The sequence below is a fragment of the Mustelus asterias genome, chromosome 26 (genome assembly GCF_964213995.1).
Source record: "Mustelus asterias chromosome 26, sMusAst1.hap1.1, whole genome shotgun sequence".
Taxonomy (NCBI): Eukaryota; Metazoa; Chordata; class Chondrichthyes; order Carcharhiniformes; family Triakidae; genus Mustelus; species Mustelus asterias.
Window position 1 is genome coordinate 37081133 of NC_135826.1, and position 20715 is coordinate 37101847.

Consider the following 20715-nt stretch of genomic DNA (forward strand, 5'->3'; position numbering starts at 1 on the left):
CCTTCCGGAAGTTCAGTCTGCCTGGTTAGACTGCGCAAATGACTGCAATTTTTCTTGCCATTTTGTACTCCTCCTTTATACTTTCTCCCCTTGTAGACCAGCCAACCATGCCAGCATGTTGACAACTATGATAGGCTAGGTTCAATGTGGATGAAAAAGAACATAGTTTAGAGGGAATTTATGATACGGTTAGATTGTACACTGGTTGTGGAAATCATAGAAATGAAATCATAGAAACCCTACAGTGCAGAAGGAGGCCATTCGGCCCATCGAGTCTGCACTGACCACAATCCCACCCAGGCCCTACCCCCCCATATTTTACCCGCTCATCCCTCTAACCTACACATCCCAGGACTCTAAGGGGCAATTTTTTTAACCTGGCCAATCAACCTAACCCGCTCATCTTTGGACTGTGGGAGGAAACCGGAGCACCCGGAGGAAACCCACTCAGACACGAGGAGAATGTGTAAATTCCACACAGACAGTGACCCGAGCCGGGAATCGAACCCGGGACCCTGGAGCTGTGAAGCAGCAGTGCTAATACAGGAGATGAAATGAATGAGACAATAAGACAGTGAAGCATACATACGATGGGAAGGAATTAATTGAATCAGATAGGGCTGTTTTTCCCAAATTGAGTTCCACGGGATCCTGGAAGAGGCATCCAGGTGTCCCACAGTACGTTTGGACCTTGTAAATTTGAAAAAAGAAGCTGTCCTTCCATCTTCAAATCATAGAATCCTACAGTGCAGCACGAGGCCATTCTGCCCATCGAGCCCACACTGGCAACAATCCCACCCAGGCCCTATCCCCATAACGTCATGTATTTACCCTGCTAATCCCCTGGCACTGAGGGGCAATTTAGCATGGCCAATCAACCTAACCCACACATCTTTGGACTATTCAATCAGAGAAGGTTTTCACACTGTGTTGGCAACTGATAGGCTGACTAGTGTGCCTATCAGCAGCCAATGCACTGAGAAGCCAGCCTCTGATTGGACAAGCTGGAAATAGCGGCAAATTGAGAATTCAAAGACCTGGGCAAGGGCAAGAGTGAAGGAAAGCGGGAGGCGGAGCAAGGTAGATAATAGCCATGGGTCAGGAGGAAGCGTGTGTGTGTGTGTGTGGGGCGCATGTGTTTGTGTGTGTAAAAGGTGTGGGTGAATGTGTGTGAGTGGCTGATATGAGAATCTAGCTCTTCAGCAGAATTCTGAATATTAAACAAATATGAGGGCAATAAAGTAGCATTAGTCCTCCCATTAAAAATGACAAAAAGAAGGTAAGAAGTAAGTACTTTGTTAAATAAGATAATTTTTAATACTAATGAATGTATACAGATAAGAAGTAGAAAAAACTTCTATATATTTGTTTTTGTATCTTTGTCCCTATTGAGCAAAACCAATCAAGTTTTTGTGGTTTAGTTCTTCAATATAATAAGTGTGTTTCTCAAGTGTTCCGTCAGTACCCTTGGTAGGTCAAAAGGGTTCTGTGTCTGCCAAAGTTTGAGAAACCCTGAGGTAGGGTGTCCACTGTCATAGAGTAATACAGAACATAAAGAGGCCCTTCAGCCCATTGTGTCTGGGTTGGCCATCAAGCACCTATCTATTCTAGTGCCACTTTCCAGCACTTGGTCCGTAGCTTTGTATGCTATGGCATTTCAAGTGCTTGTCTAAACTCTTCTTCAATGTTGTGAGGGTTCCCGTCTCCCCCACTAAAGGAAAGGTTTCTTCCTATCTACCCTATCTATGTCCTTCATATTTTGTATACCTCAAACAGGTCCCCCCTCAGCTTTCTCTGCTCTAAGGTTTACCAAGATGTTACCTGGTATGAGGGATATTAGCTATGAGGAGAGATTGAATGAACTGGGATTGTTCTCCCTGAGGGGCGACCTGATGGAAGTTTATAAAATTATGAGGGGCATAGAACGGGTGAACAGTTGGAAGCTTTTTCCCAGGGCAGAAATGACAATTACAAGGGGGCACAAGTTCAAGGTAAGGGGGGAAAGGTTCAGTGGAGTTATTGACCCCTTAGTAGAGGGGTCAATCAGGGGGTATGGATTTAAGGTAATGGGCAGGAGATTTAGAGGAGATTTGAGGAAAAACCTTTTCACCTTGAGGCCAGTGGGAATCTGGAATTCACCCCCTGAAGTAATGGAGGAGATGGAAAACCTCACAATATTGAAGAAGAGTTTAGCTACGGACCAAGTGCTGGAAAGTTTTTTTACACAGAGGGTAGTGGTGGCCCAGAATGCACTGCCAAGTGAGGTGGTTGAGGCAGATATGTTAGCGACATTTAAGACTTATCTGGATAGACACATGAACAGACGGAGAATAAAGGAATACAGGCGGTTAATCTAGAAAGGACAACGTGATCGGCGCAGGCTTGGAGGGCCAAAGTGCTGTACTGTTCTTTTATTTTTTGTTCTTGTTCTAAGGAAAACAACCCCAGCCTAACCAGCCTCTCTTTGTAGCTTCATTGTCTATCAGGTGTGGTTAACTAGATGACGTAGAGTTTACAATGGGCTGTGAGAGGAAATTAAATGGGTAAAATATAGTCCATTGTAAAATGTACATGGTCTGTGTGAGAAGATGGATGAGATGCGGTTAATCATAGACGAAAGAGTATATCAGCTGTGCAAGGAGATTAGACGGGTGAGGTGGTGTCTATGATAGATTATAGGGTGGAATAGGACAATGGGTAGAACGCTTGTATCCCTGTTCTCATTTCTTTCAGGTCCTGTCACGGTGCCTGTAATAATGACAACAACAAGTTTGAGCTTGCTAATAGTCACACACAGTCAGATTTTAAGTTCCATCTCCTTATCCTCTGCACTATAACCGAACCTCAAGACTTTTGAATGAAGTCGACTATGGATCAATGTATGATTTGGAGTGTGACTGATAAAGCCAAATATCCCAAAGATCCCTAAATCCCACTGTGAGCAGCTACAAGTTTATTTGGGAATGAACGTTGGGACAGGCCGGACATGAGAGATTGCCGCAGAACTCAGGCCACTAAAGGATGCCAGGAAATAGGAACCCTGAGCTCCTTTGCAATTATCTGATTAAATACAACTTGGCGAAAGGTTGGTTAGAATTTACTGTGTGGCCGCAGCAACAAGCATCTCCAGAGCACAAGGCTCCTGCTCTGCAGGGATCATTTACATGCTCTCTCTAATTATTCAGGGCCATCATTTTGTAAAAACGTGTCCCAATTAGTGAACAGCCAGCCTCGATAATTAGAGAGCACGAGTTTCCTTTGCTAATGCACTCCCTCGTCTCGATGAGCCAGTTAATTTTAACATTTGGCTGCTTTATATTTACTTTTCCACAGACGTCGATGAATGTTCCAGCAGCCCTTGTGTGAATGGTGACTGCGTTAACACACCCGGCGCTTACCACTGCAAGTGTCACGATGGTTTCCAGAGTACTGCCACCAAGCAGGCCTGTATCGGTGAGTCCAGCCACAGAGATCAGAGTCTGCAAACTCCTCCTCAACCAGTTAATGAATGCATTCTGTTTGTCCCCACAGCTCACTGGTTCCACCTTAATCTTGTTATTACCTATATATTGATATGGTTTATTGGCAACGATAAGATAATGCACTGGGAACAATTTTAACATAGCTTTGCAGATCTCTACTAAAACAAATACGACACAAATCAAATGTCCTCCCTCCTCTTCTATTTAGAACAACTACAGTCATTTGCATTTACATTTATGAGTTGGAATACTCTCCCCTTGCCTGGGTGAGTGCAGCTCCAACAACAATCAGGAAGCTTGTGTTCATCCAGCTCGCTTGATTAGCACCCCAGCCACGAATGTTCATTCCTTTCACCACCAGAAAACAGTGAGAGCCGTGAGTACCACCTTCAAGATGCACTGCAGGAACTCACCAAGATTCCTGAGACAGCGCCTTCCAAACCCACGACTGCTACCATCTAGAAGGACAAGGGCAGCAGATAGCTGGGAATACCACCACCTGGAAGTTCCCCTCCAAGTCACTCACCATCCTGACTTGGAAATATATCGCCATTCCTTTACTGTCTCCAGGTCAAAGTACTAGAATTCCCTCCTTAACAGCACTTTGAGTCTCCCTACATAGCAGATACCCACTCCATCTGACGAAGGAGCAGCGCTCCGAAAGCTAATGGCATTTGCTACCAAATAAACCTGTTGGACTTTAACCTGGTGTTGTTAAAACTCTTACTGTGTTTACCCCAGTCCAACGCCGGCATCTCCACATCATGTCTCCCTACATCACATGGACTGTGGTGGTTTAAGAAGGCAAATCACTATCACCTTCTCAAGGGCAATTAGGAATGGGCAACAAATGTTGGTCTATCCAGCAGCGCCCACATCCCACAAATGAATTTTTTAAAAGCCATAGCAAATTTAGTATAGTAAACTGTCCCAAGGCACTTCACAGAGAGAGAAATTTGACACCAGCCACAGAAGGGGATGTTACGACAAGTGATCGAAAGCTTGGTGCAAGAGGTAAGATTTAGGAGTGATTTAAAGGGAGATAGAGAGGCGGAGAAGTTTAGGACCAATATTCCAGACTTCAGGACTTACATAGCTATCAATGGTCAATGAGCAGCATGGTGGCACAGTGGTTAGCACTGCTGCCTCGCAGCGCCAGGGACCCTGGTTCAATTCTGGCTTCGGGTCACTGTCTGTGTGGAGTTTGCAAGTTCTCCCCGTGTCTGCGTGGGTTTCCTCCAGGTGCTCTGGTTTCCTCCCATGGTCCAAAGATGTGCGGGTTAGGTGGATTGGCCATGCTAAATTGCCCCTTAGTGTCTGGGGGACTAGCTGGGCCTGAATGCATAGGGATAGGGCCTGGGTGGGATTGTTGTCAGTGCAGGCTCGATGGGCTGAATTGCCTCCTTCTGCACTGTAGGGATTCTTTGATTCTATGAAAGAAGTTGGGAATTCGCACCATGTTTTTAAGCTGATGGGAGATTAGGAATTCATCCATCGCTGCACAGAATCAGACCTGGGCTCTATTAACTCCTGGACCTCATTAAAATTCCCGGGTTTACTTTCTGCCCAGGACAGGGAAGAAGAGGCTGCCGGCCTGAGGACCGGGCATCCAAAGGAAAACAACACGTCGACAACAACAGCATTTGGGAAGTCTGGGCTCGGAGAACACGGCTACGGATTACATGAGTGTGCTGTAGCTGTCCTGGGTTCGAGCCCAGGAATTGTGAAAGCTCTTGTTCCCATTATCTCATTGAGTGCAGTCAATGCATCAAAATACCAGATGCAGCAAACTCACACAAGCGTCCTTTCATTTCAAATTTCTAGCTGCTGTGGTTTGGACTGTTTAGATTGCTGCCCACTGAGAGTTCAATTTGCCCGTTTCCAGATCCATTTTACTCAGAAATCTAAACAGATGTTGGCAAGAGATGTTTGCAGCATCTGTCTAGGCTGGACTCAAACCCAGGAACTGGAGGCGAGAGGGACGGCCTGGTGGTTGATCATATTTCACTGTTGCCACCAGAGAGTTACTGGCAGCAATGCCAAAAGTAACCGGCACTACCCATGCCCCAGGGGGGTGGGGGGTGGGGGGGGGGGGGGGGGGGGGGGCACCACCATTTTGTTCTGGTTGTGCTGTGTTTGTGTTGAACTGGAAGCTGATCCGACATTTAAATGGGGATCAATATCCCATTGAATTTCTTCTAAAGTGGATTTTCGGAAAAACATGATGCCGTACATCTTTATACAGGCACGGTTACTCCAGAAATCCCTTTGGGAATATACATGCAGTAATGTCACCGTGGATCTCATAGGGGTGTTGTGTTTGTGACAGCCTTATTAGTCTGATCAGACATGATTCTCACACACCAGCAGTGTGAAATTTGGAAGCTTGAGTCCAGAGCCAGACTCGAGTGAAGGAACAAAAACAGAAAATGCTGGAAAATCTCAGTAGGCCTGACAGCATCTGTGGAGAGAGAATAGAGCTAGCATTTCGGGTCTGTACAACCCTTCATCAGAGAGTGCTTAACTCACTGCCACTTCTCTATCAGGTGAAGGAATTGTCCCCAAGCCCCATTGCTGGAAGCTGGGGAGCTTTGCCATTGTGCATGCATTCCTTAAATTCCAATTGCCAGAATCTTACCACCGTTCACGCCGGTGGGATTTTCCCATCCCGCCGCGGTGAATGGAGATTTGGCTGGCTGCCAAATTCTCCGACTTCGCTGCAGTGGGAGGGTGGCATGAATGGCAAGTAAGATCGCGCCCAATGTGTGCCAGATCTTTTATATCAAGGTCAGCCTCTGATGATGGGATCCTTTCCAAAGCTTTCTCAGATGGTATAACAGGACCACTAGTGATCTTTCTTCAGGGACATGGCTCTTAATGCCAACTCAAGTTGGCCAGGTGACAGGAGAATGCAGTTGACATCTGGATGGGTGACATCCTAAAAATCTTCTTTTTAAAATTCCTCTTTTGTTCTTTAGATATAGACGAGTGTATCCAGAACGGGGTTTTATGCAGGAACGGCCGGTGTGTTAACACTGACGGAAGCTTCCAATGTATCTGCAACGCTGGCTTCGAGCTCACCCCTAATGGAAAGAACTGCATTGGTAAGTATGCTTCACCCATATCGATCCATCTGCAACTAACACTGAGAGCACACTTCCAACATCCTGAGTTCCAGAGAGCAAACACATGAAGTTACATCTTCGAATCAGGACTCAGAGCAGGAAGCAAAGTTATATCAGAAATAAAAACCGAAAATGTTGGAAAAGCTCAGCAGGGATATTAGGCAGCAGCAGAAAAGCTGAGTTAATAGAGCGGAATTTTCCATTCTCTTCACAGAGTGCTGGCTGAGGCACGAAGACTGTTGTGTAACTCACTGGCTGCAAAGCCGACTTCTCTTGCCAGATAATCCAGCCCATCTGTGCAGAAAAGAATCTGCAGGCGTGGCCCACACCATCCTGCTGGCGGGATGGGACCGGACAAAGCCAGCAGCCGGGAATCCAGAGATCGGGACACCGTTGTTGACGGATGCCCCAATCTCCAATAGGCAACGTAGGAACCCCCCCCCCCCCCCCCCCCCGCCACACAGATATGGGGACACCCGCCCGCCCACAGGTATGGTGAACCTTCGTAACATGCACAAGGGAAACGCTCCCAACCGATAAGGCCTTCCTGCCCCATGGAGCTCCCCAGAGAGTAGTGCCTCTGTACTGCCCGGTGGGCATCCCTCTTCTCCCAGTGCATCCACAGTGCAGTTAGGAAGGAAATTGCAGGACTTTGACCCAGTGACAGTGAAGGTATGGCGGTATATTTCCAAGGCAGGACAGACAAGTGGCTTGGAGGGAAACCTGTGAGAGGTGACGTTCCCACGCATCGGCTGCCTTTGCCCTTCTAGGTGGTAGAGGTTGCGGGTTTAGAAGGAGCCCTGGTGAGTTGCTGCAGTGCATCTGGATGGTGCACACTGCTGCCACTGTGCAATAGTGGTGGAGGCAGTGCATATTGAAGGTGGAGGATGGGGAAGGCTGCTTTGTCCTGGATGGTATAGAGCTTTTTGAGAGTTGATGGAGCTACACTCATCCAGGCAAGTGGAGACTATTCCATCACACTCTTGACTTCAACCTTGCTGATGGTGGAGAGATATTTGGGAGATAGGAGGTGGGTTACACGCCACAAAATTCCCAGCCCCTGAACAGCTCTTTTAGCCACAGTATTCGGTGACTGGTCCAGTTCATTTCCCGGTCAATGGTAATCCCCCCACAGACTGTTGATAATGTGGATTTCAGTGATGGTAATGTCTTTGAATATCATGGGGAGATGGTTAGATTCTCTCTTGTTGGGGATGGGCATTGTCTGATGATTGTGAGTTCCAAATGTTATTTGCCACTTCTCAGCCCAAGCCTGAATATTGTCTTGCTGCACATGGACACAGACTGTGTCACTATCTGAGGAGTCATGATGAGTGCTGAATATTGTGCAATCATCACCAAATTCTCCCTAAACTACAAATCCAATTTCAACATATAACAATTTTAAACTCACCACATGATATTATAACTCAAGCTTTCTCGGGACCTCACACCGTGGAATTCTCACCTTCCTCAGATTGTCCTTCATCCTGTAACGCACAAGCTTTTCAAAACCATGTGTTCATAAGTTCATAAGATATAGGAGCAGAATTAGGCCATTCGGCCCATCAAGTCCGCTCCGCCATTCGATCATGGCTGATATGCTCCTCGTCCCCATTTTCCTCCCTTCTTCCCATAACCCTCCAACGCAATACCAATTAAAAATGTGTCTAACTCCTCCTTAAATTTACTCACTGTCCCAGCATCCACTGCACTTTTGGGGCAGTGAATTCCACAGATTCATAACCCTTTGGGAGAAGTAGTTTCTCCTGATATGTTGCCCATAATGTCTCCAAAGTGAACAGTTAAAACTCATAAGACTGACAAATAATGAATTTTATCCTCAGATCATGATGAATGTGCCACTACCAACATGTGCCTGAATGGAATGTGCATTAATGAGGATGGCAGCTTCAAATGTATCTGCAAAAATGGCTTTGTCTTAGCTCCGAATGGCCGATACTGTGTGGGTAAGGATCTACTACTAGGTGCTCCTGTATGGGTAAGAATCTATTAACTGCAAGCTATTGAGTAAGTAAGGTCCCACTCCCAGTGAAACTGATAAATGTACAAGGAGCCTAGTGAAACAGACTATCTATCCCTTAATATGAAACATAGAAGATAGGAGCACGAGGAGGCTATTCGGCCCTTTGAGCCTGCTCCGCCATTCACTACGATCATGGCTGATCATCCAACTCAATAGCCTAATCTTGCTTTCTCCCCATAACCTTAGATCCCATTTGCCCCAAGTGCTACATCCAGTCGCCTCTTGAACACATTCAATGTTTTGGCATCAACTACGTCTTGTGGCTCACCACTTACACCGCTTACAGAGGCTCACCACTCTTTGGGTGAAGAAATGTCTCCTCACCTCTGTCCTAAATGGTCTACCCGAATCCTCAGACTGTGACCCCTGGTTCTGGACTCCCCCACCATTGGGAACATCCTCCCTGCATCTACCCTGGCTAGTCCTGTTAGAATTTAATAAGTCTCTATGAGGTCCCCCCCCTCATTCTTCTAAACTCCAGTGAAAACAATCCTAACCTAGTCAATCTCTCCTCATACATCAGTCCCGCTGTCTTATTACATATTCTGAAATGCCCCAAGGCGCCTGGCATACAGTGAGTTATTATTGGTGACTGTTATGTAAACAGTTGCGAACGAAATAGTTTGTGCCCAGCAAGATCATACAAACAATGATGATGACTGGCTGCTGATGTATTTTTGATGATTTTGGTTAGAGGGGACAGGTGGTACAAAAGGTACAGAGGGGACAGCATCAACTGTACAAAGTAACTAATTGTGTTCAATTATTTTCCATCTCCTGCCCACGTAACTCGCTGGGTGAGGGCCTAGGAAGCCGATTCCTTCAGAGCTGCGTCTCTGACTGTCTGGCTATCCTCTAAGTTGATTGGCACGGTGGGATGAGTTCCACAACACACATTGCACTGTGGAGGCACAAATAGCAACACAGAACAAAAATATACTTGTATAAAGGGAAAATACTGCGGGTGCTGGAATCTGAAACCAAAACAGAAAATGCTGGAGAAACTCAGCAGATCTGACAGCGTCTGTGGGGAGAGAAGAGAGCCAATGTTTCGAGTCAAGATGACCCTTCGTCAGAGCTTGTTTCTTTTTGTCCTCTTCTGTGATTGTTCGTCCCAATTCCCTTCTCCGGGAGACGCTGGTAGATACTGGGGTACAACTGCTGGTCACCCTTCGGTACCTCACTTATGTGGCCATTCTTTACCAATCTAGACAGTGTCAGACCATGAAGATCATCACAGCTGAGTCCGATTCTCTCTCACTAACATCCACAAAGGGATTCTATAGCAGAATTCCCGAATCGAGATTCCTGACTGTGCTTTCCCCTCTCCCTAGCCCAGTGGTGTTGAGAGCAACCCTTTCCTGCTCTAGCTCAGGTCAGCATCATTGAACGTGGCTTCTCACTGTTTTCTGAAACAGTTCAACACTGGATAAACACTCAGGAGAGTGTGTCGAGGGTTTGAATTGGTTTCAGTGCTCTGTTTCTCACTAGTTGCAACTTAATTTGAACCAAACTTCTGACCCCGAATGATTCTCCTTCCTCCTTGTAGATATTGATGAATGTCACACACCTGGTATCTGTATGAATGGTCGCTGCATTAACTCAGAAGGTTCCTTCAGATGCGAATGCCCTCCAGGTCTGGCCATTGGAGTGGATGGACGTGTGTGTGTCGGTAGGTAATTTAAACTAGTAAATAACCATTACAGAGATTCCCAACAGTGATGACTGTTAAATGCATACGGAGTGTGCTGTGACTTATTTCTTGTAAGAATGCATTTCCATTCAAAGTGCATTTCCACTCTGTCTCACACTGTTAGTATTCGATTTCAACTCACAATGCTGTCGGTTTACCACATTCAATGGTCTGCCTCAGCTTGAGATGTCGACTCAAACTCATTGATTATAGAATCATAGAATCCCTACAGCGCAGAAGGAGGCCATTTGGCCCATCGAGCCTGCACTGACCACAATCCCATCCAGGCTCTATCCCCATAACTCCATATATCCATCCCGCTAATCTTCTAATCTACGCATCGCGGAACACTAAGCAGCCATTTAGCACGACCAATGTACCTAACCAGCTCATCCTTGGACTCTGGGAGGAAACCAAAGCACCCAGAGAAAACCCACGCAGACACAGGGAGAATGTGCAAACTCCACACAAACAGTTACCCAAGCCGTGAGGCAGCAGTGCTAACCATTGTGCCACCGTGCCTCCCTCACCTTCTGTAAGATCTCCACTTGTTTGGCCACGTATTTGCTCACAACCCGCCTTTGACTTACCCCCTCATTCCCTCTGCCTCTGTGAAGCACTTTGAGATATCTTGCTGTACCAAAGGCCATACAGAAATGCAAGCAGTTGTTGTTGTTGTAAAGTGTCAGATGATTTTCCTCCCGTCTCACAGCAACCAACGGCATCTCTCATTCCTTTCAGATACCCACATGAGGAGCACTTGTTATGGAGCCATCAAAAAGGGTACCTGTGCCCGACCTTTCTCTGGTGCCGTGACCAAGTCGGAGTGTTGTTGTGCCAGCCCGGACCACGGCTTTGGAGAGCCTTGCCAACCCTGCCCAGCCAGGACTTCGGGTAGGTTCCCCTTCGCTGTGTTTGAAAATTACATAAATATTGAGTTTTAGAAGAGAATCCAAGTAGAAGTGAAAAGCTGAGTGTCACACCATCATCTTCCAAACAATCAACACCCTGTGTTAGCCTGTGCAGGGCAGGTGGATGAGGCGGTTAAGAAGGCTTATGGGGTACTTGCCTTCATTAGCCGAGGCATAGGAAGGATTGGGAAGGATTGCGTTGCATTCAAGAGCGTGCAGAGGAGATTCACCAGGACGTTGCCTGGGCTGGAGGGTTTCTGCTATGAAGGGAGGCTGGTTAGGCTGGGTTAGAGAAGTGAAGGCTGAGGGGGGGAACCTGATTGAGGTGCACAAGATTATGAGGGACGTAGATAGGGTAGTCAGGAAGAAGCTTTTCCTCTTAGTAAAGGGGTCAATAACCAGGGAGCGTAGCTTTAAGATAAGGAACAGGAGATTTAGAGGGGATTTGGGAAAAAGTATTTTCACCCAGTGGGTGGTGGCAGTCTGGAACTCAGTGCCTGAAAGGGTGGTGGATGCAGGAACCCTCACAATATGTAAGAAGGCCATCATGTGGAGATGCCGGCGTTGGACTGGGGTGGGCACAGTAAGAAGTCTCACAACATCAGGTTAAAGCCCAACAGATTTATTTGGAATCACGAGCTTTCGGAGCGCTGCTCCTTCACCAGTTGAGTGACTCATGATTCCAAATAAACCTGTTGAACTTTAACCTGGTGTTGTGAGACTTTTTACAATATATAAGAAGCATTTAGACGAGCACTTTAAACGCCACAGCATACAAGGCGACGGACAAAGTGCTGGAAAATGGGATTAGAATAGATAGGTGCTTGGTGGCCGTATCTTGGTGGCCCAGATACGATGGGCCGAATGGCCTCTTTTTGTGCTGTAACACTCGATGGTTCTGTGATTCTATGTGTATTTTGTTGATATTTATTGTTGTAATTTTCCTTCTTCGGCAACCTTCTGACCCTTTGCTACATCTGAACGCTAGTTTGTAGGGACATAACGAGTTATATTTTCTGAAGAAAGTTAGTGGGAAGATTTCCATTTTGCCTGACCTGCAGCGGGAGGGAAGCCATTGAGTGAGAAGCTGCAGAGAAGGACATGAGCTCCTCCTGCTGGCTGCTCAGACACATTGGCCTTCAGCCACAGCACAGAAAAAACTGACTTGGGAGGAGGACAAATCCTGTGGATTGTGCCGCTCGTGTGGAAAATGCCATCCAGCTTTTCTCTCAGATTGCAATCGTGAATCAATTAGGATAATAAAGGGAATCGAGGGTCGTGGGGGACAGGAAGGAAAGTGGAGCTAGGGTCACAATTGGATCAGCCATGATCCTATTGGGTGGCAGAGCAAATTCAATGGGCTGAATGGCCTACTCCTCTTATTCCTTATGATTGCATAATTATGATTTTAAATTACTTGCCAGAAGGAAATAAAATTGTTCAAAAGTTTGCACATTTATTATTTAAGATGATAAAACTGAATGTACTAAAGAATAAAATCAGAAGAATTGCCTGGTAGTTATTAAGTTCAGCTACCGCTTTGGGCAGCTCATTAAACACTTACCCGTTTAAAAATCTCCGCTGATTTCAGCCAGGTCCTCAAGCAATTCCAAAGCTTTGCTAACCCCCTGTATTGTTTAATCCTCGGCAGCATTCATCTTCCCAACCAACATCACTAAAACAGATTATCTGGTCATTAACACGTAACTTTTTATGGGATCCTGCTGTGCGCAATTGGCTGCAGGGTTTCCCACATTATAACAGCGATTACACTTCCAAATCCTCTCCAGTGGCTGTAAAAAAAGCCCTTCGGGGTCGCCTGAGATCAGGATAGGTGCTACGTAAATGCAATTATTTTCACATTATTTATCGGCTGATTTCAGGTAAAGTTGGGACTTCAAGCAGTTTACGTCAGATGTTCGCATTTTGGTAAAGTGAGATTCCAGCTGTATCCAGTGCGGGGAAATTAAAACAAAAGGTGCTGGAAATACTCAGGTCAGGCAGCATCTCTGGAGAGAGAGAGAGAGTTAAGGGCCGGAATTCTCCGCCCTCGCCCGCGGCTAGGATTATCCAGTCCCGCTGCCGTGAATGGAGATTTGGCTGAGCGCCAAGTTCTCCGTTCTCGCTGGCAGCCGTAGCGAGGTGTGCGAGACCGGAGAATTCCGGCCAAGGTTGCAGGGGGATTTTGCCCTTTCGTCCGAACCTTTTTGCTCAGTGAGATTTCCTTGTTGGTTTCTCGCCGCCTTGGTTTTATTGTCCACCTCAAATAGTGGGGGATTGTAGCACCTACTGAATCCTCAGGAGCACCAAGGCCATAAGATGTCGAAGCAGAGGTAGGCCATTCGACCCATCAAATCTGCTCCATCATTCAATGCGATCATGACTGATCTGATGTGAGAATCCTTAACTCCACTTTCCCGCCTTATCCCTGTAACCTTTGATTCCCTTGCTGATTAAAAATCTGACTATCTCAGCCTTTAACATTAATGACCCAGTCTCTACTGCCCGCTGCAGTAAAGAATTCCACATATTCATTACCCTCTGAGAGAAGAAATTTCTCCTCATCTCCGTCTTAAATGGGTGACCCCTTACTCTGAGATTATGCCCTCTGTTTCCAGACTCCCACAAGGGGAACAACCTCTCAGCACCTACCCTGTCAAGCCCCCTGAGAATCCTATAGGTCCCAAAGCACATAAAAAAGATGAATTATTTATCTGAAGTGCAATCAGTGTTCTTAGGTCAGGAGGGAGCGCTGATCGTGTGATCTGGTAAGGAGAATGGACGTCAGTGGCATTGTCACTGGACTAGTTGGCCCAGGCTCTGGGGGTCATGGGTTCAAATCCCAGCAGGGCAGCTGGTGGAATTTAAATTCAGTTCATAAAATTTGGAATTGAAGGCTAATCTCAGTAATGAAGGCTGTGAGAACAACCAGCAATTTTTGTGAAAACCTACCCGGTTCACTAATGCCCCTCAGGGAAGAATGTCTTCCATCCTTACCCAGCCGGGCCTACATGTGACTCCAGACCCACAGCAATGTGATTGACTCTTAACTGCCCTCTGAAAGAGCCTGGCAAGCCACTCAGTTGAGGATAATTAGAGATGGGCAACAAATGCTGGCCTTGTCAGTGACACCCACATCCCATGGAAGACGGTAGCACAGTGGTTAGCACTGCTGCCTCACAGCTCCAGGGACCTGGGTTCGATTCCCGGCTTGGGTCACTGTCTGTGTGGAGTTTGCATGTTCTCCCCGTGTCTGCGTGGGTTTCCTCCGGGTGCTCCGGTTTCCTCCCACAGTCCAAAGATGTGCGGGTTAGGTTGATTGGCCATGCTAAAAAAGAAATTGCCCCTTAGTGTTCTGGGATGCGTAGGTTAGAGGGATTAGTGGGTAAATATGTAGGGATATGGGGGTAGGGCATGGGTGGGATTGTGGTCGGTGCAGACACGATGGGCCGAATGGCCTCTTTCTGTACTGTAGGGTTTCTATGAATAAATGTGAAAGATAAGGTGGAGTGATCATGGTCCTTGGATTTCTTTCATCCATTTCCCGAACAGAATTCCCTGTAAGTGATATTCCCTGCTGGAAATGCTCAGGCCCTGGATTATTTTCTGTGGTTGATGGCAGAGACTTAGATTGCCGTCTTTCTGACTTGCTTCATTCTCCCTCTTGTTTTCACAGCTGAATTTCAGGCTTTGTGCAGCAGTGGTATCGGAATCACAGCTGATGGGCGAGGTAGGGACAAGCACAACCGGTCCGTCTGACTGGCGTCGCTGAATCTTCACCGCGTGAAAACCAAATCGTATTGCGTTTCATTTTCCTTGTGCGCAAACCTCAACAGAAGCAGATTTTAACCTGTGGGCGCGGCTGGATAAAAGGCAGAATAACTTTGGGTCGCTTGTATCATTGACCAATGTCATTCTGTCACTGACTTAGTCAACTCTTTCCTACATATGGGGTGGCACGGTGGCACAGTGGGTTAGCACTGCTGCTTCACAACTCTAGGGACCCGGGTTTGATTCCCAGCTCGGGTCACTGTCTGTGTGGACTTTGCACATTGTCTGCGTGGGTTTCTTCCGGGTGCTCCGGTTTCCTCCCACACTCCAAAGATGTGCGGGTTATGTTGATTGGCCATGCTAAATTGGCCTTTAGTGTCCCAGGATGTATAGGTTAGTGGGGTAAATGTGTGGGGTTGTAGGGATAGGGCCTGGGGTGGGATGATTGTCGGTGCAGACTCGATGGGCCGAATGGCCTCCTTCTGCACTGTTGGGTTCTATGATTCTATGATATTGAGGATTTCCGTGAAAGTGATTAGCTCTTTCCTCATTAACTGTCTGTAAAAAGGCTGAAAGAGGGATTCAAAATATTCCAGCATCGTTTTAATAAATAGTATGGGGCAAATTTTCCGGTCTTACCCACCGCGGGAATCGTCGCAGGCAGACGGAATATTTGACAGATCATTTAAAGGTCTGTTGACCTGGGGCTGGAATTTCCAGTCTTGGGGTGGGGGTGACTGGAAAATCCCGTATGTCTATATGGGATAGTTTTATCTTCAAGGCTTTTTGGCCAAAGCATCTGATTTGTAGTTTCACGGAAAAATAGTCATAATATGGCACTCAAATTCCAAAATGAGGCTCTAACCCCTTGTAACAAGGATGGGATTTGATTTGCTGAGTAACTGCAGAGCTGGACAAGTAGTTCTAATCCCCCTGACACCAAGGGGCAATTTAGCATGGCCAGTCCACCTAACCTGCACATCTTTGGAGTGTGGGAGGAGATCGGAGCACCCGAAGGAAACCCACGCAGACACAGGGAGAAAGTGCAAACTCCATACAGTCACCCGATGCTGGAATTGATGTACAGTTAATGTGTTCCCTGATCATGCTGAGTGAAAATGAGGAGAGAGGACAATAAAGCACTGGTTAGAATACATTTTGTGTTGCTCCTAGATATTAACGAGTGTGCCTTGGACCCTGATATCTGTGCCAATGGGAACTGTGAGAACCTGCGTGGCAGTTACCGCTGTATCTGTAACATCGGCTACGAGTCTGACGTCAGTGGCAAGAATTGTGTCGGTAAGTGTGGCATCCTGATCCACTGTGGGTCATTTTATACTCTGCCTTCCCTGAAAGCACATCCGTTATCGTATGAATCAAATCAGGAGTAACTGTGTTACACTTTTTGCTGTTGGTCGATCTTTCAGATGTAAATGAAGCCACTTGTCGATTTAAAGCCCGAATTTTAGTTGGGAAAAGGTATATATTCAGTCCACTATCCAGGAGGGCAGAATCGCACTTGCTGTTATAGTCCAGTAGATTGTATACAGAATGCTTCACCCTCTATTGGACAGAAAGGAGGAACATTCCAGGTTAGAGGGCATGGTCAACAACTCCAAATCAATGAAAATATCTTGCGCAAAAACACAAAAGTTTGACTCATTTCACTTCCTTCTCCCTCCTTGCGACCACTGAGTAACGTCCAATCACCCTGAGCCCATCAAAATACAAATATCAGCACCTAGAATCCAGATCATAGAATCCCTGCAGTGCAAAAGGAGGCCATTCAGCCCATCGAGCCTGCAACGAGGACGATCCCACCCAGGCCCTATCCCCGTAACCCCACATATTTACCCTGCTAAAGCCCCTGACACTAAAGGGGCAACTTAGCATGGCCAGTCCACCTAACCCGTACACCTTTGGAGTGTGGGAAGAAACCGGAGCACCCGGAGGAACCCCACGCACACACAGGGAGAATGTGCAAACTCCACACAGTCACCTAAGACAGGAATTGAACCCGGATCCCTGGCGCTGTGAGGCAGCAGTGCTAATTACTGTGCCACTGCGCCACCCCCTGCCTTCTCCTGCTGCCCTCATTATCGTTCTTAGCTCTGGACCCAGCTGCTCCTCCCTCACAATATGCCCGAGTCACACAGATTGTAGGTCATGTAATTATACATCAGGTGTGTGGGAGGAAAAGCAGAAGGGAGCGAATGGCAGGGAGGGATGGATGTGTGGACAGGCTGAGCAAGGATGGAGGGGAAAGAGAGTGAGTGAGGTGAATGAGGGAAGGGTGAGTGAGCAGAGGGCTTGTTAGCGGGTACTGGAAAGCTGGGGTAAATACCGAACCTTGGTACCTCACTGAGATTCACCTGACTCAAGCAGACTGAGGACAATTAGACAATTGCTTCAGTACAGTGTGCTGCATCGATTCCCAGAATAATCTACAGTATTACAAAACGATGCCTCTTCCCACAGATATCGACGAGTGTTCTGTCAACATGTTGTTGTGTGATAACGGACTGTGTCGGAACACACCAGGCAGCTACACGTGCACCTGCCCCACAGGCTATGTCTTCAAACCTGATACTGAAACGTGTGAAGGTGAGAATCGAGACATTACCCGACCGGAATGTTCTTTTTTAGCCAGCGTGTCAGCGGTTCCGATTCCAGGACAGAGAACTTGGATTTATCGCCATGGTTACACTGAGGAGAGAATCACAGTGAGGGCAGATTGATTGACACATCCATGCCTCTCTAACCATTTGCCCAGCTATCCCAGAGACATGGTGGCTACTGCTTCTCGAAGACTCCTGCCCTTCCCCCTGCCTGTTTCCATGGAGAGGTGTAACATTACTGCAGATTCATAAAGCTGTAGGATCCTTCTGGCTCAGCTGAGCAAAATATCACATACAGCGGACGAGATCCATTGACTCTGTCTAAACTTCCCGCTGCCTCGGAAAAGAAGCCACTATAATCAAGGACCCCACACACACCCCGGATATATTCTCTTCCACCTTTTTCCATCAGGAAAAAGATACAAAGGTCTGAGAACACGTGCCAACCGACTCAAGAGCAGCTTCTTCCCTGCTGCCGTCAGACTTTTGAACGGACCTACCCTATATTAAGCTGATCTTTCACTACACCCTGGCTGGAATTTTACCGGCATTCCCGCTCCAATTCCAGGGGCGGACTCGGCTCGGAGAATGGCATTCTCCGTTGGCCTCGGGTGGGATCGTACGAACCTTGGGTGGACGTGCCAATAAAATTCCGCCCCCTATCTGTAAATGTAACACTATATTCTGCACTCTCCCTTCCTTCTCCCCTATGAACAGTATTTTTTTGTCTGTATAGCACGCAAGAAGCAACACTTTTCACTGTATCCCCAATACATGTGACAATAATAAATCAGATCAAACAATATTATCATTATTGGTCAATGAAGGCACATTGATGGCAAATGCAGTAAATGCATGGCCCTCCTGCCTGTAATAACCCAGCATCTGTATCTCCAGTTGTGAGCAAGTGTAAGTAACCGTGCCTTTGTATTTCCAGATGTGAATGAGTGTGAATCCAGCCCGTGTGTGAATGGTTACTGCCGAAATATGGCGGGCTCGTTCATCTGCGAATGTTCACTTGGCAGCAAATTGGATCCAACCAGGACTATCTGCATTGGTAAGTCATGCGGTGCCAAGGCATCACTTTACCCAGTGCCATGCTCCCCAAGGGAAGAGTCTGGAGATCAGTCTGTAACCCAGGCCCTTTCTCTCTTCGCGTTCACCAGACTATGAGCTGCAAGGCTGTGTTGTGGACTGAGTCCTGTTTTATTCATGGTTTAATTTGGGGTTTATCTCTGTGGTGAACCATTGTTGGTTACCACCAGGAGTGCTGAGCCATGGTTGGCCAGCACTATGGGTTTGTAGATATGTTACTGTTGGGGTTAGGGTTGGGCTGTTCTACCTGTTAATATTGTCCTATGGTACACTCCAGTTGGCTCCGCCTTCCTGGAGATGTATAAAGGCCACTGCTCTGTCTGGTGACCCTTTAGTCTGGGATTGTATATTGTATATAGTAGCTCCGTTATTGTTGGTAATAAAAGCCTTTATTTCCCGGGTACAATCTAGCCTCCCGTGTGATTTATCGCGCATCAATCTCTATGCCATTTTATCCTTTAATCTTCCAGACCCGATGCCTCTGAATGGCCCAGTCCCAAGCAGCGACATGTAACAACAACCACTTATATTCATATAGCTCCTCTAATGTCATAAAATGACCCAAGACACTTCACCTGAACACTCTGAAACAAAAAGAAGACACCAAGTCACATAAGGAGATAATAAGTAGGTCAGATGAGCAAAATTAGGCAGAGGAGGTCATTTTAACGAGTGTCTTCAAGGAGGAAAGTGAGCTAGGGAGATGGAGAGGGGATTTCCCAGAGCTTGGGCCTGAGACATCTGAAGGAGCAGTCACCAATGGTGCTGTGATTAAAATCTGGAATGCACAAGAGGCCGGAATTAGAGGAGCGCAGAGATCTCGGGAGGGGTTTGAACTAGAGGAGGTTACACAGAGAGTGAGGGCCGAGGCTGTGGAGAGATTTGAAAGAACAGGTTTTAAAATCCTTTTTAATTTTTAAAATCAAAGTGTTGCTGAACCAATGTGGTTTGGCGAACACTGGGGTGATGAGTGAACGGGGGACTTGGTGCAAGTTAAGAAGTGAGCAGCAGAGTTTGACCTCAATTTAACGGAGGGTAGAATGTGGGAGAGCAGCCAGGATTGCACTGGAATAGGCAAGTCTAAAGGTAACAAATGTATGCAGGAGGGTTTCAGCAGCAGATCATTTAAGATTTCATTTTTGGGATGTGGGTGTCACTGGCTGGCCAGCATTTATTGTCCATCCCTAATTGCCATTGAGAAGGTGATGGTGAGCTGCCTTCTTAACCTCTGTAGTCCATGTGGTGTAGGTGCACCCACAGTGCTGTTAGGGAGGGAGTTCCAGGAGTTTGACCCTGGGACAGTGAGGAAACGGCGATATACTTCCAAGTCAGGATGGTGAGTGACTTGGAGGGGAACTTCCAGGCGCTGGTGTTCCAATGTGTCCGCTGTCCTTGTCCTTCTAGATGGAAGTGGCCGTAGGTTTGGAAGGGTTCACTGGTGCCTGTGGGGTGAGAGGGTGGGGCATGGGGAAGGGGGTTTTGGGAGGGGGTGGAGGTGTTGGAAGGGGGTGAGGGTGAAGGGCGAGCTGGAGGGAAGCGTGACAAATCCGGTTCTCTGCTTCTTTTCCTACAGACAGCATGAAGGGAACGTGCTGGCTGAACATTCAGGATGGACGCTGTGAGGTCAACATCAATGGAGCTACACTGAAATCCGAGTGCTGTGCCACCCTGGGAGCGGCCTGGGGAAGTCCCTGCGAACACTGCGAGCTGGGTACTCACCTTGTCTGTGGGGTTTAGTGTGCGTGGGGCGGGGGGGGTGGCGGTGTTGGCAGCGGTGCTGTTGCTTTCACAAAGCTGGGACTGTTATATAACATTGACATTATACGGCACACACAGTAACCGGACCCCAGCGGAGTCTATTTGACAGTCCAGCCACCGAGTGCTTGTTCCTCCCCAATACATTTGTTTGAAACTATTAAGGAAGTGCTAGATTACATACTCGCTCAATACTTGGGATTTCGGCACTTGAATCA

The 20715-nt window shown here is 47.1% G+C and overlaps 1 protein-coding gene across 1 annotated transcript in view; it reads left to right on the forward strand.

The window, feature by feature from the left end:
* fbn3 (fibrillin 3) overlaps positions 1 to 20715 on the forward strand; it is a 268519-nt gene that overhangs the window by 138506 nt on the left and 109298 nt on the right. Inside the window, exons 12-21 of the mRNA XM_078198473.1 lie at positions 3334 to 3453; positions 6461 to 6586; positions 8455 to 8577; positions 10204 to 10326; positions 11089 to 11241; positions 14935 to 14988; positions 16203 to 16328; positions 17508 to 17633; positions 18585 to 18704; positions 20316 to 20453. Of these exons, the coding sequence (XP_078054599.1) occupies positions 3334 to 3453; positions 6461 to 6586; positions 8455 to 8577; positions 10204 to 10326; positions 11089 to 11241; positions 14935 to 14988; positions 16203 to 16328; positions 17508 to 17633; positions 18585 to 18704; positions 20316 to 20453 (1209 nt within the window). The remainder of the gene's footprint in view (positions 1 to 3333; positions 3454 to 6460; positions 6587 to 8454; positions 8578 to 10203; positions 10327 to 11088; positions 11242 to 14934; positions 14989 to 16202; positions 16329 to 17507; positions 17634 to 18584; positions 18705 to 20315; positions 20454 to 20715) is intronic.